Source organism: Pararge aegeria, chromosome 9 (genome assembly GCF_905163445.1).
Source record: "Pararge aegeria chromosome 9, ilParAegt1.1, whole genome shotgun sequence".
Classification (NCBI taxonomy): Eukaryota; Metazoa; Arthropoda; class Insecta; order Lepidoptera; family Nymphalidae; genus Pararge; species Pararge aegeria.
Genome location: NC_053188.1, coordinates 13,182,084 through 13,195,405, shown reverse-complemented (window position 1 = coordinate 13,195,405; position 13,322 = coordinate 13,182,084). Strand labels below are relative to the sequence as shown.

Sequence of the window (13,322 nt, the reverse complement as noted above, 5' to 3'; positions counted from 1 at the left end):
TTTATACTCCTCGAAATAGTTCGGAATCCATCGAAGATAGTCTTTGACCATTTTCATGTACAGAAAAGTAAACATAAAACTATACTATACGGAGAAATGAATCTCCCAACTATTATTAAAATTATGTTTAAAATATTTTGTTCCAGTTTTCCTACGGTCCATAATTTATTGTTGCTATGGGTTGAATCCACAGGTCGCACTAATTGGACACCCAAAAAGAGTTCAAAGATTTGCAGCAAACACTTTCATAAAAATATGGTCATTAAAAAGAACAAGCTAAAGGTTCTGTATCCTAACGCTGTTCCAACACTGGTCAGTGAATAATTTAGCTTTTGAGTTTTCATTGTATGGAGATATGCTGGATGATATAATTATGACACTTTTTGTTTATTAGCCTACTATAAAATCATCTTTAGTTTGTATATATATAGATTTATAATGTTAATGACAAAGTTGCCTGGAAGCTAGCCGCTCCGCTTTCATCTTCCAACTAATCACGAGCCAGAAGCCTTTCTCATAAAAAAAACTGCAAAATTGCTTCACAGACCAACGTACTAATGTTATTCCATAAATGTTCCCTTTTTACAATTAAGTTAATTACGGAACATTAAAAATTATTATGCAGTTCCTTTGGGATATGTTTCTAAGTGCAGCTGCTTCTAATGAAACAAATGCCTACATTTTGCTACACTGATAAAGTTTGTGTCAAATAAAGTGACAAATAGTAATAAAGAAATACCATCAAACTATAAGTGTGGTAGAAGACCTCAGCGGTCACAAGCGGCACGCCAACCATTCGTCTATTTACTTCTCTGTCTACGGCTGAGGGGCACTTAAGTTTCTAAGTTTGAATGGGATTAATTTACTTATCAGAAGTTTTAAAATTGATAACTAAATGATAAAACTTGAAAAATAAGGTTTTATTTGCATTTCTTGAGGATTATACTAAAACAGATTAAGTAATTTAAATTCCATTATATATTCATATTTTTATATTTTTAGTTATTAAAAAAATATTTTTTTTGATAACTTTTATGAGACGATATTGCTTCAGTTATCACAGCAACAAGCACAGAAGCAACATTGCATATTTCTAAACAAAGAAAACAAGGTATCCAAAAGACGAATCCTAAAAAAAATATTAAGAAGAATTTACAATTTCTCCACTGAGTTCTAGTATTGAAGTAGTGAGGATAGATTGCATGCCAGCGATGATAAATCCATAATTGAGGAGTCCTTCGTAGCGACATAAGATAGCAATCCCCGGCATCCCTCCTTCCTTGCTGTGTGTTCCTGAATCCTTGAGCGTGATTTGTCATGTAAGCACATGAGAAAGGTTGTATCAGCATTCTTTTGAATGCAGACACAATGTCACTTCTAATAATTTTAAGTTTTTTATTTTCATTTTCATACATTTTGAAATTTCTACCAAAAAAGTTATGCCATGTGTCATCTATTCCATGTTTCTTTCTATTTCTTCCTCTCTTACAAGATTTAGCTCTCATTTCTTTCTTTCGTGATCTATTCTCGCATTTCTTAAGTGTCTTTTCACATTTCTTTAACTTCTTACGAGCATCCTTAATTTTGGCTACAGCGGCCAAGTCTTTCTTTGTCATTAAATTATCTACTTTGTTGAATTTTTCAAGGTTCTTTTCTAGGTATTTATCAATTTTGATAAGTTCATCTTGCTTAGCTCTGAATTCTCGTTTCTTTTTTCTAGTATCACATATTACTGTGCTTTTATCTAACTGATTATTATTACATACGAACCAACGCATTTTGGTTACGCTGATTCCTGGAGCTTATATTGGTATTGGTAGTTTGAATTAACTGTACGCTTGATGAAGAATTGTTTCATAAAATAATTTGTAGAAATCATCCTCAATCGGAACTTTCGCGACAGAGAACGAGAGCAAGGGAACCAAAGGAGGCCGTACCTTAACAGTTGTTTCTAGTTTCCTTTACAATGTAGAATCGGAGAATTCAACCTATGATATTGGTAAAAGTACCTACCTAGTCTTCTTTTTAAACAGCTAGTCATCTATATACTATAAAAAAAAATGTACATTATTGTTAGGTTTGGTTTTTCATTTTTTATGATATATTTTATTGTTTATTTATCAAACATTTTGCAAACTGTCTAAAACTACTCAATTTACCGAAAGGATGTCAAGCTGCATTTTTAAAGCCATTTTAATGTTTTACCTCGGTTTTAGAGCAAAGAGTATAGAATCAACAGATAAGAAATATCTTATAAATTCTGTATTGCTAGTATACTCATTGCCATTTGCATAAATTATAGTAGCTGTATGTTAAGCAGTTGCAACTTCGAAAGCTGTCGTTATAGATTTGTTATCTACAGTAAGTTTAAAGTCATCAGTTCGAGGTGTTACTCTTCCTGTCTACTGATTTATTATATTCCAAGTTGTTTCTATAACATTACTGCTTTTTTTATTTTATTCTGTATGATTTCGCCAAAACGCATTCAAGTTTAAAATCTTGGAAAATAATTGTACTAATAACGTAGTCCACCACGCTGGCCCAGTGCGGATTAGTGGACTCCACACACCTTTAACAACATTATGTAGAACTCTCAGCATGCAGATTTCCTCACGATGTTTTCCTTCACTGAAGCAAGTGATATTTTAATTGCTTAAAACGCACATAACTTAGATTTTTATAGGTCAACTTTTATGCCAGCGTATCAATACTTTTTTCGCCATCAATTGGCTTGCTCGCTCGATTTATTTTATCAATTTCAAAATCCAATTTTCAGAGTCCCGAGCGAAAACCTAAGTAGTTTTATAAATTTAATTTTTTGAGAACGTATTTTAAGGCGTTCACGTTGAAACGAGGGAACTGACAAAGACTTTAATTTGTGCTGCTCTGGTCTCTGGATTATTAGCAGGTTAATTGTGATAAACATAAAACAGGGTCCCGGGACGGTATTTTAAGATTAACAATATTGATTGCGAAATCTGTCTGTTTGATGAAATTTAGCACGAAGATAGTTTGCTTCCTCAAGGATATCCGAACTTTGTATCCGAATAAGCATAGTTTCTAATTGGTTAAAAAAAATACCTTTTAACGGTTACAAAGCTTAGCAAATATATATCTATCGTAGTTTTACATATTACATATTCCACCCCAAAGGCTTTAAATACTGGATGAAATTGTGTAGAAAAGTCGGTAATTTATCAAGTTACATCGATGAAAACTGGTATTTAGATTGACAATTAAATTCAATTCCAAAGGGGGACAAAGGTTTATTTAATACAACACACTAAATTCTGTATTCAATTTTTTTTCTTTTGAATTAGATCTAAAGGCTGCAGGCTATTTTACATCACGCTGCTACGACTTATAGTCGGGCAACCCGACAACGATGCAAAGTGGTGTTAGAATGAAATTTCGTGCAGGATAAAATGATTTCACAGGAGCTGTAGATAAGTGTGCGAAGTCGCGCGGGACTGCTAATAAATCATTTAGTTTGTACCTACAATATTTAAGTCTTGGAGTGGAATGTAAACTTGTACAGCTCGAGTACACAGTTAATTGTTTTACGAACTCGGCCCTACCATTAATTACGATGAGGCTCCAAGCAGACTCATAAATCAGTGAGTCACGGAATCCGGAACCGTACTGTATAGTTGATGGGAATGTCGTGTCCACAATTTTTCGTCAATTTCTTGTACACTTAGTGTAAAAACCAAAAGCTCGCTATCGTACAGTCGTTTTCGACAATCGAAACATTGTTATAGGCATCGTCATCTGGTCGTTTCGCTTTATGTAGAAGCATGATCAAATTTCAGTTTTAAGGTAAAATACTTTTTTAATAATTTCAGTTCCTCTTTTTTTAGTTTTAAGTGTATTTACTTATAGTTCAGTGGAATTTAATAACAATATTTGACGCTGATGATAATAATTACTACTGTGATATTTTTTATTCCACCACCAGTTAGCCCTTGACTGCAATCTAACGTGGTGGTAAGTAATAACGGCAAAGATAGTAGCGGGCTAACCTGTTAGGGAGTAGGCAGTTAAATAAATCCATAGCCCTTTATTATTAATTTTATCGCCCTATATTTATAGCGGTTTCTTCGCTACATCGTACTTGAACGCTAAATCCTCCCACAAGACCATACTAGAGAAAATTCAGAAATTATAAATTTCCTGCCGGGAATCGAATACCAGACCACCAACTTAAAACCACAGCGCTCATCGCTGTGCCACGCCAAGGAGGTCGTCACAATGTTATACCAGTGTTTATGATACTGAAAAACGACTACGATTGCGATTAGCGAATCTCATGCTAAGGATCAATAAATTAGTATGTTCCTTGCTAAGGATAATGAACAAGGAAAGGTCAGCGGCATTTCGCGGTTCGCCGATGGCTGATGGGATGGCGCGATCAAGAGGCAAGTAGAATTTTTACTCTGCGCGGACGCACAACAGAATGCCCCTGGAACTCGCTGCTTGCGCACGTACCGCGAACCGCTGACCGGTGGCTTTCCGAGATCGGAATAAGTGACAGCACAAGTGAAAATAAATTAAGTTGCAAAGTGAACCGTACGAGATCGGATCCCGGCGCGTCCTGATATTTTTAGAACTAAATTCTGTTCGGAAACAGGTTTCGCTTAAACGCAAAAGTACGAGATACCGGACTGGTAAGAAATTGCTTGGATTACATATTAAACGTTTATTATAAAAATATTATGTTCTGTTTTTACAAAAAATAAGATTTTTTTAAGTATATATAATAGTTTTATTGTTAGTTTGTTTATTTATCTATTACTTTATGTAGATTGTTCTTTGTCTTTAATTCCTTTCATGGTCTTTCTATAGAGGACTCTACATTTTCATAAATAAATAATTGACGTTTGATTATAAAAATATTATATTATATTCATTTTTACCTTAAATTTTGTTATGGTCTGCGTAACAATCGCTTTGTTTCCACATACACTAGCTTATTTACGTTTTTATTAGATACCTAGGTAGGTTCTGTCTGTAGATTGTTCTTCGTTGTTTATTATTTTCGTGGTAGAGTACTCTTCATCTCATAAATAACGCAAAATCTAATCAAAGAAAGGACAAGTAACTAGTTTAAGATACCATCTAGGATATTTTATCTTATTAATAAGTAGTGCCTACCCACAATATTATAATTAGGGTTGCATTCTAGTCATTAAAGTAAGTTTATTTCAATTCAATTCAAGCTTACATTAATTACTTTGTTTTAGTAAAGTTAATATATTATTTAAATGTTAATATATATACGTAGCTTTTGCTACATTTTAATATCCCGTTTATTACATTCCTATGCCCTATAAGTTAAGGGTTGATAAAATTCCCTTATTTATTTTCTGCATTTCTTTTGCAGCATCCTTTCATCTTGTAACAAGTTTATTTATAATTATATTTTTACTTTTACGCAACTTTTAACACTGCCTTAGGGGTTTAGTTTGTTATTGAATTTTCTTATAGGCCTGAGTAGGTTCAATGTTAATGATGATGGCTTTAAATAGTCTTATATAATAAACCTGAATCTATACCTGCATTCACAATTTATCTCAAGGTGGCATAGAAGATAGAAGTAAAAAATAGTTTCTTATTATAGTAAAATAATAATATTTACAAACTAACTTAAAATCCGTCTAACCGTTTATTTATAAGCATGGACCCAAAAATAAGCACCACCGCTTGAGAGTAGCCCAAGCGGTGGTGCTTATTTTTGGGTAATTAAATTTTATGTTTTACTTTTTACTTTTTACTTTTCTTTACATAATTACAGTGGTTAAAATAGAATCTATCTTCCGAACTGGTAGGCGAGTCACTGCAAACCTACCTACTTGAAATAAATGAATTTGGGATTTTGAATATGAATCTGCGATAGAACTAGGTGGGCTATGAACTATGGCGTTTCGATCACGCTGGTGCGGCGCGGGCGCAGATGTGAGAACTAAGGGGTTGGCAGGGGGACTGAAAGGAATAATCCGGAATTGAAAAAAAATTATGTGAATTATATTGATATTTTATCTGAATGACTGAATGACAGGTTTCCGCCGCGCACCGTGCCGCCAAAACCTTTTGGAGCTAAACGCACATCCATTATAAATGTAAATTAAAAATTCGTTTATTTCATCAAGACCTAATAGTTTGTTTTATAAGTTAGGGTAGGCTTTTTATAACACCTATACTTAAGTCGTACTCGTACTGGAGATTATCTTCATTTTATATCATCTGCATACCCTGTGCATACCCTCTATGCACGCCACTGACTATATATATATATATAATAATAGCGATCTCTGCCAGGAAACCTTAGAATTAGAAATTAGCCTACCGAGACGAAGCCGGCAAGAAATTCAGCAGTTGCTTTTACATTTCAACACTCATTTTTCTATCTCACAAAACCGCCTGTTTATTTTTTTATTACACTACACGTTAGCCCTTGACTGAAATCTCACCTGGTGGTAAGTGATGATGCTGTCTAAGATGGTAGCGGGCTAACCTGTTAGGCACTTATATTTAACCCATAATCGGTTTCTACGCGACATCATACCGGAACGCTAAATCACCTAGTGGCACGTCTTTGTCGGCAGGGCGGTAACTAGCCACGGCCAGACCGGACCTGAGTTAATTGGGAAATAAAAATTTCCGTGAATTGGAAACGGTAAATCGTTTAGTTGCACGTGTCTGTCGGTAGATTGGTAAATAAGCATGGCTGATGCCCCCAGACCCGAAATTAGGAATTCCCAAGTTGGAATCGAGCACGGGACCTCCAACTTAAAACCCCAGCTCTCACGGAGGTCGACCAAATAATTTTCAAAGTAACGAAAGTAATCAATTGTATGGCAACCTCCATGCATGAATCATTTACCATCAACTCCAGAAATAGGTATGTATCGATATGAATATTTACGCGTATTAGTAGTTTGCGTTGAAGACTCATTCAGATAAACTATGACCTCATGTTATTTCGACAAGTAAAACTGTAAGTTTAATATGACTTTACTTAAGACCTTGGTTGATGGTAATGAATAGCTATACAATATTTACAATTCCGCATTATAGAAGAATAATGAGTTTGTTTATGTGTACTTATACTTCCTTGGCGCAGCGGTTAGTGCTGTGGTTTGTTAGTTGGAAGTCTCTGGTTCGAATCCCAGCAGGGGAATTTGGGATTTCTTAATTTCTGGTCCGGTGTGAGGTATTCAGCCGTGGCTATTTACCACCGTACCGACAAACACGTGCAACTTAACCATTTAACGTTTCGGTACGATGTCGATTAACAAGTTAGCCCGATACAATCTTAGACATTACTTGCTAGGTGAGATTGCAGTTAAGGGCTAATTTGTAATGGAATAAATAGTACACAATATTTTTTTATGTTGATATTCGGAATACATAGATTTTTATGTAAAGATATGATTTTTATATCCAGCGGTTACCTGTGACTTTGCCCGCATACAATATTTAATAAGTAAAAAAAATATTTCCTTTCAATCCATTGATACGACCGCGCTGGCGCAGTGGTTAGCGCTGTGTTCTTCTAACGATAGGAACCTACTCTAGAGAGTCTAGACGTTTTGCTATCACATTTATATCTACTGGTTACCCGCGACTTTATTCGCGTACAATCCCTATCCCTTTCCCTATCCCTACTAATATTATAAATGTAAATGTAAGTTTATATCTAGCGGTTAACTTAATTTTTTTTATAACTACATCTAAATTTAATGCCACTTTAATAAAACAAAATCAAACGCAGACGAAGTCGCGGGCAACAGCTAGTAATAAATAAATATAATAAATATACTACTTCAATACACATATCGCCATCTCGTCCCAAAGTAAGCGTAGCTTGTGTTATGGGTACTAAGACAACTGATTAATAATTTTTATGAATAATATACATAAATACTTATAATATAAAAGTTAAACACCCAGACACTGACAAACATTCATGTTCATCACACAAATATTGTCTAGTTGTGGGAATCGAACCCACGTCCTTGGAGTCAGAAAGCATGGTCGCTACTACGCCAATCGGCCGTCGAAGCCATGCTTATTTCTGCCGCTAAGCAGCATTGTTGCAATGCTGTGTTCCGGTTTGAAGGGCTTGGTTGCCGGTGTAATTACAGGCACATGGGTTTTAACACCTACGCCCCAAGTTGCTGGATACAGGGCTGCATGTTGCAGGTCGTGCTCCTTGCATGCCCTGAGAAGTGTTGCTCTGTACCATCTTGACCATCTGCTTGGTGCATCAATAGGTACAACTCCTCCTTCTTCATCGTTTCTTCAACGGATCAGTTACGGTTCAGGCTATTAAAATATGGAACGCCCTGCCGTTAGATATCCGTGAGGCACAATCGATTGGGACCTTCAAGAAGTAAGACTAGTGAAGGATCATTATTTGTCTCTATCAGCCGAACATCGCTGAAGCGGATCATTTTAAGTGTGTAATTTAAATTATCTATGTATTTCAAATAAATTGAGGATGTTATTTGTTATCTATTTATATAGGTATTTATGTTATATATTTTATTTGTATTTATATGTAATATATTTATATATAATATATATTTGTATAATTTTAAATATTATTTATTGCACCACCTATAACCTCTTTTCTATGTTTTTTCCTTTTACGCCATTGGTTGCCTGGAAGAAATCGCTATGTAGCGATAAGGCCACCAAATTGTACTCTCTTTATATGTATTTATATCTCAGTAACTACTTTTTTTCTTTGGTGTACAATAAAAGTGTATTCATTCATTCATTCATACAACTACATAGAACAAGCGCGGACGTCTCCGAATGCCTTGACGCCCAAGCAAGACAGCGCTGTGATCTGTAGATATACTATTATTTTGCAAACGCAATGAATATTGCTAGATATGTCATTTGTACTTACCTACGTACTTTCATCGTAACCCTAAACATAATAGATACTCATTGTTCTCAGGCCCCCCGCGACTCAATGGCGCAATACCAGTTCTTGTGTTTGGTGATCGTGGCTGCATTAGGTAAGACAGATAAAACCTTAGTAAATATTTGACCCCATTATTGTAATGGTGCTTTAACGACTTGTGCCTTTAGTTTAACTTATCTGATATGACTAACTGAGACAGAACAATATATACAGCAACACAATGCAGTGTGAGTTAGTTAGCGATTTATTATTACGGGTCATACAAATAAAAGAGGTGAAAGCGTAGGGCAAAACAAATTAAAAACGTATTATGAAAACTAAGCTCAATTTGCTAATCTCCGCGAAAAGCATGATTTTCCCAGCAGAATCTGTACGGTGTAATTTATAATTTCTGCAATCCTTATACTCCACACCAAACAGATCTTCGGCAACTTACCTACCCTCTACGCACGTTTCGCTCCGAAACCGGAGCATCCTAAGGAGATGTTGACTTTACAATGAATAATGGCTATAAGAGTGTGTTTTAACAGTTATCCTCAGGAGATGTTGACTTTACAATGAATATTTGTTAACTGAGTGGGTCCAGTGTGAGCCTGCTTTTTGCGGAGATTAGCAAATTAAGCCTTATTTTCATAATATAAAATAAAATGAATTGAAAATACACTTTATTGTAAACCTAACAGAAATTAAATTATAAACAAAAACAACACTAAATAACAACATAAGTATGAAATTCCGCAAAATAACGCCTGCATCTATCAAAGTTTAAACGTCTTCAAAACCACCGTACCGCGTAGTCCCTGGGATGCTGGCAGCGTTGAATGGCCAAACAAATTCTTTGGCCAAGGTAACTGCCAACTCTATGACCATCGATCGAAACTAATTTATCCTGAAAGGTTTTTGTTTAAGGTTCTTAAAAGTTGCCTTAGGGTTTTGTCAGCCTTTTAAATTCTCATGAAAAGTGATTATGATTAATATTCTTGTCTACAATCATTTTATGTTCCACGAATTATATATTCCGATCATTCACAGATTTTCCTCTTAATATTCATTAGTTACATCACATCCCGTTGAACAAAACCGTTTACCGACACCGCACACAAGCAATATAGTACTTATACATAGAGAAAAAAATCGCGCAAATAATTATCAGCAGTTATTAAAACACTATATTTTAATGTTCTGTCTGTCTGTCTGTCTGTCTTTCTGTCTTTCTTTCTTTTTTGCTTTCTTTCTTTCTCCTTCCTTCCATCCTTCCTTCCTTCCTTACTTCCTTCCTTCTTTCCTTCTTTCTTCGTTTCTTTGTTTTTTCTTTCTGCGATTATGAAATTAAAAGTTGAGGACTTATCTTATTTTTAATTTACAAATTTAATGTAGTAATTCATTGTAAACTTTTGAAAAACTAACGGAAAATAAGTAACATCATTCTCCACCGGTCACCGCTACAAGCTAATTGCATTTTAATTATAATCACAATAGACCGTCATTCCTAGAACCAGCTGAGAGCGTTGGCGTGATTCATACCCAGTTTCGACAATTATTCACGATTGTTGATCATTGTAGTAGGATAGTAAGTAAATATATTCGGAACTCAAGTAAGTATAATCCTATTATAACATTAAGGATTATTTAAACGATAAAAAAGCTTGGGTGTGAATTGCTCTAGCTTCATAGCTTAATTTAAATTTACTGGAAGATGGTGATAACAAAAAAATAAATTTACCCGGCTAAGTTTGTTGTGGGCTCTTCTTAGACCAGGGCGCGTTTGGAACCCTCGTAGCTTTAGATTTAAGTTGGCGAACGAAGTTATCACCATCCCGTTACAATTATGTAAACAATTACGTATGAACGCTTCATAAGTGCCTGTGATAGGCCTACATGAATAAAGAAATTTTTTATGCCTTATATGCAAAGTACTACTAACAAAGTTGATCTTACACTGGTGTAAAAGCTGCAAGATTTATAAGAAAAGAAGCGCAATGCTTTTAGGACCTACAGAAAATGCTAACCTACGAATGCCGTGAGAAACACGACTAAACCTCGTAAAAGTCGTATTTCCAGCAGGCTTATGGCTTACCTGCACTGGACGAAATTATACTGCGGATGTGGCGCTGGGAATTATAGTAAAACATTAAGTCGTACCGGACCGCATTACGCTACTTTGCAAAAGATTACATATAAAATTCCGCTTCAATGTACAGTGTCAGCTGCAGCACAGTCAAAAATTACCAAGCGATCGGCTATAAGTTAGTCGGTACACAGTTTTTATGATAAATATACTACGACAATACACACATCGCCATCTGGACCCAATTTAAGCGTAGCTTGTGTTATGGGTACTAAGATGACTGACAAATATTTTTTTTTTTTAAATAATATACATATAAACACCGAGACACTGAAAAACATTCATACTCATCACACAAACATTTTCCAGTAGTGGGAATCGAACCCACGGCCTTGGACTCAGAAAGCAGGGTCGCTGCAAACTGCGCCAATCGGCCGTCACAAAAGACCACGAGTGAGTAGTATAACTGTGACAAATAATTCTGGACAGCATAAATCCATCCAAAATCACTGAGGCGGCTTCCGCGCCTCTCGCGGCAGTCTACGATAAACTAGCGTACATTTTGTCTGTCGTACGTTTTTTTGTGCGAAATATGTGAGTCATATACGTAGAGACCGTGAATGAACAAGATATCGCCTTACTCATTTACCTTAGAGTGGCCTTTCCATTGCAGTGGCTGCGTGTAACTCTACCTTTGAAAACGTGACCAGGCGTTCCAAAGACTGGCTTATACAGGCTGCGTATAAACGGGATATCTTGGCGTCTGCGTGGCATTTTCTCATAATTTGAGAAAACGTGTTATTTAAGAACTAATTTTATTATTATATTGTATATAAATATAATTTTATACAATAATAATTTTTAGTATTGCCCATATACGATTCCTGGTGTATGACCTATCGGTTCGTTTTTTTAAAAGTAATAATTGACGGACCAAGCACGGGCCCATTTGATGGTAAGTGGAATACCATTGCCTTTAAAATGACATTGTGAGATGGTGATAACAAAAAAAAAAAAAAAACACCCGGCTAAGTTTGTTATGGGCTTATTCTTAGACCGGGACGCGTTTGGAACCCTCGTAGCTTTAGTTTTAAGTTTACGAATGTGGTTAGCGCCATCATCTCACTACCGTGTAATTCTTATGTACGCATCAAAAGTGTCACCTATGGGCGTACTTGAATAAAGATATTTTTGACTTTGACTTTGACTTTGACTATAAGCCTTTCACATCAGTCTTAAAGCGACTAGTAGTAGAGCATTGTGTGGCAGAGCTCGTCCGGGGTATTACTTGCGCCATGCTTAATGCCGCAAAATTGCATTATTGCAATGGTGTGTTCCGTTCTGAAGGCTGTAGTTGCCGTTGTTATTACAGGCACGTTAGGCTTAGCACCTACGTCTCAGGATGATGACCACTGGGCGGCACGTGTCACGGCATCTATATCCCCGGGGAAAGGATAAAAATGTATCTGCTCCCACAGCTATTTTAACACTCAGAGCACTTACGCGCAATACACATAATATATGTGTTATATAATAAACGAGGGTAAACTTCTCTTATTCTATGTTCCCGAGCTTTAGTAGGTAAACACGTTAAATATATCCATTGTGAGTGGATATAATCGGGGGATATAATTTTTGTCTCCCGCCTGTGATAGCCCTGCTGCTTAATCAACTCTTAGAGCATTGACGCACAAGTGAATAATAATATCCAAATAATAATTTGTATAATAATCACCGGAGATAAACTTCTCCTATTCCGTTTTCCCGTTATTTAGAAGATGTACACGTTAATACTTAGTAAAATCCCTTAAAGATCCCTTACCTGGCATCGATATCTTCCATGACTCACCCAAAGAAAAAAACTCACCGAACCCTAATCGGTGAGTTAAATTTTGTGTTAAATTTTTTGTCAAATTAAGTTTAGATGACGCTTTGTCAATGCTATGTGCACTTGTCATTGACGTGCATCAGTACATGTTTTTGTGTGTGTGCTATGTTTAACAACGTGTAAAAATGCATGTTGTTAGTGCTCTTAATAAATCAATAAATCCCTTGTCAGGGGATATAATTTTTGTCTCCTGCCATGCTAGCCCTGCTGCACGGCTAGCATGGCAGGAGACAAATATCTCCCCGGGGGACCAGTGGCAATAATATCCGAATACATGTCATCACTTTGCTTAGCCAAATCGGACACCCGCATAAGCAAGTGCATAGTAACATTAAATATTATAACCGCAGTAGCATAACGTATTAATTTACGCATTTTCACGTCTGAGTAAGTAGGTACACAAAAATGTTATAAAAATGTTAAAGTCT

The 13,322-nt window shown here is 35.8% G+C and overlaps 1 protein-coding gene across 2 annotated transcripts in view; it reads left to right on the top strand.

The window, feature by feature from the left end:
- The first annotated feature begins 4,458 nt into the window (after positions 1-4,458).
- Positions 4,459-13,322, top strand: part of LOC120626219 — a 30,155-nt gene continuing 21,291 nt past the window's right edge. For both annotated transcript variants that reach the window (XM_039893622.1, XM_039893623.1), the window contains exons 1-2: positions 4,459-4,667; positions 8,972-9,032. In XM_039893622.1, the coding sequence (XP_039749556.1) occupies positions 8,987-9,032 (46 nt within the window). In that variant the 5' untranslated portion in view covers positions 4,459-4,667; positions 8,972-8,986. The remainder of the gene's footprint in view (positions 4,668-8,971; positions 9,033-13,322) is intronic.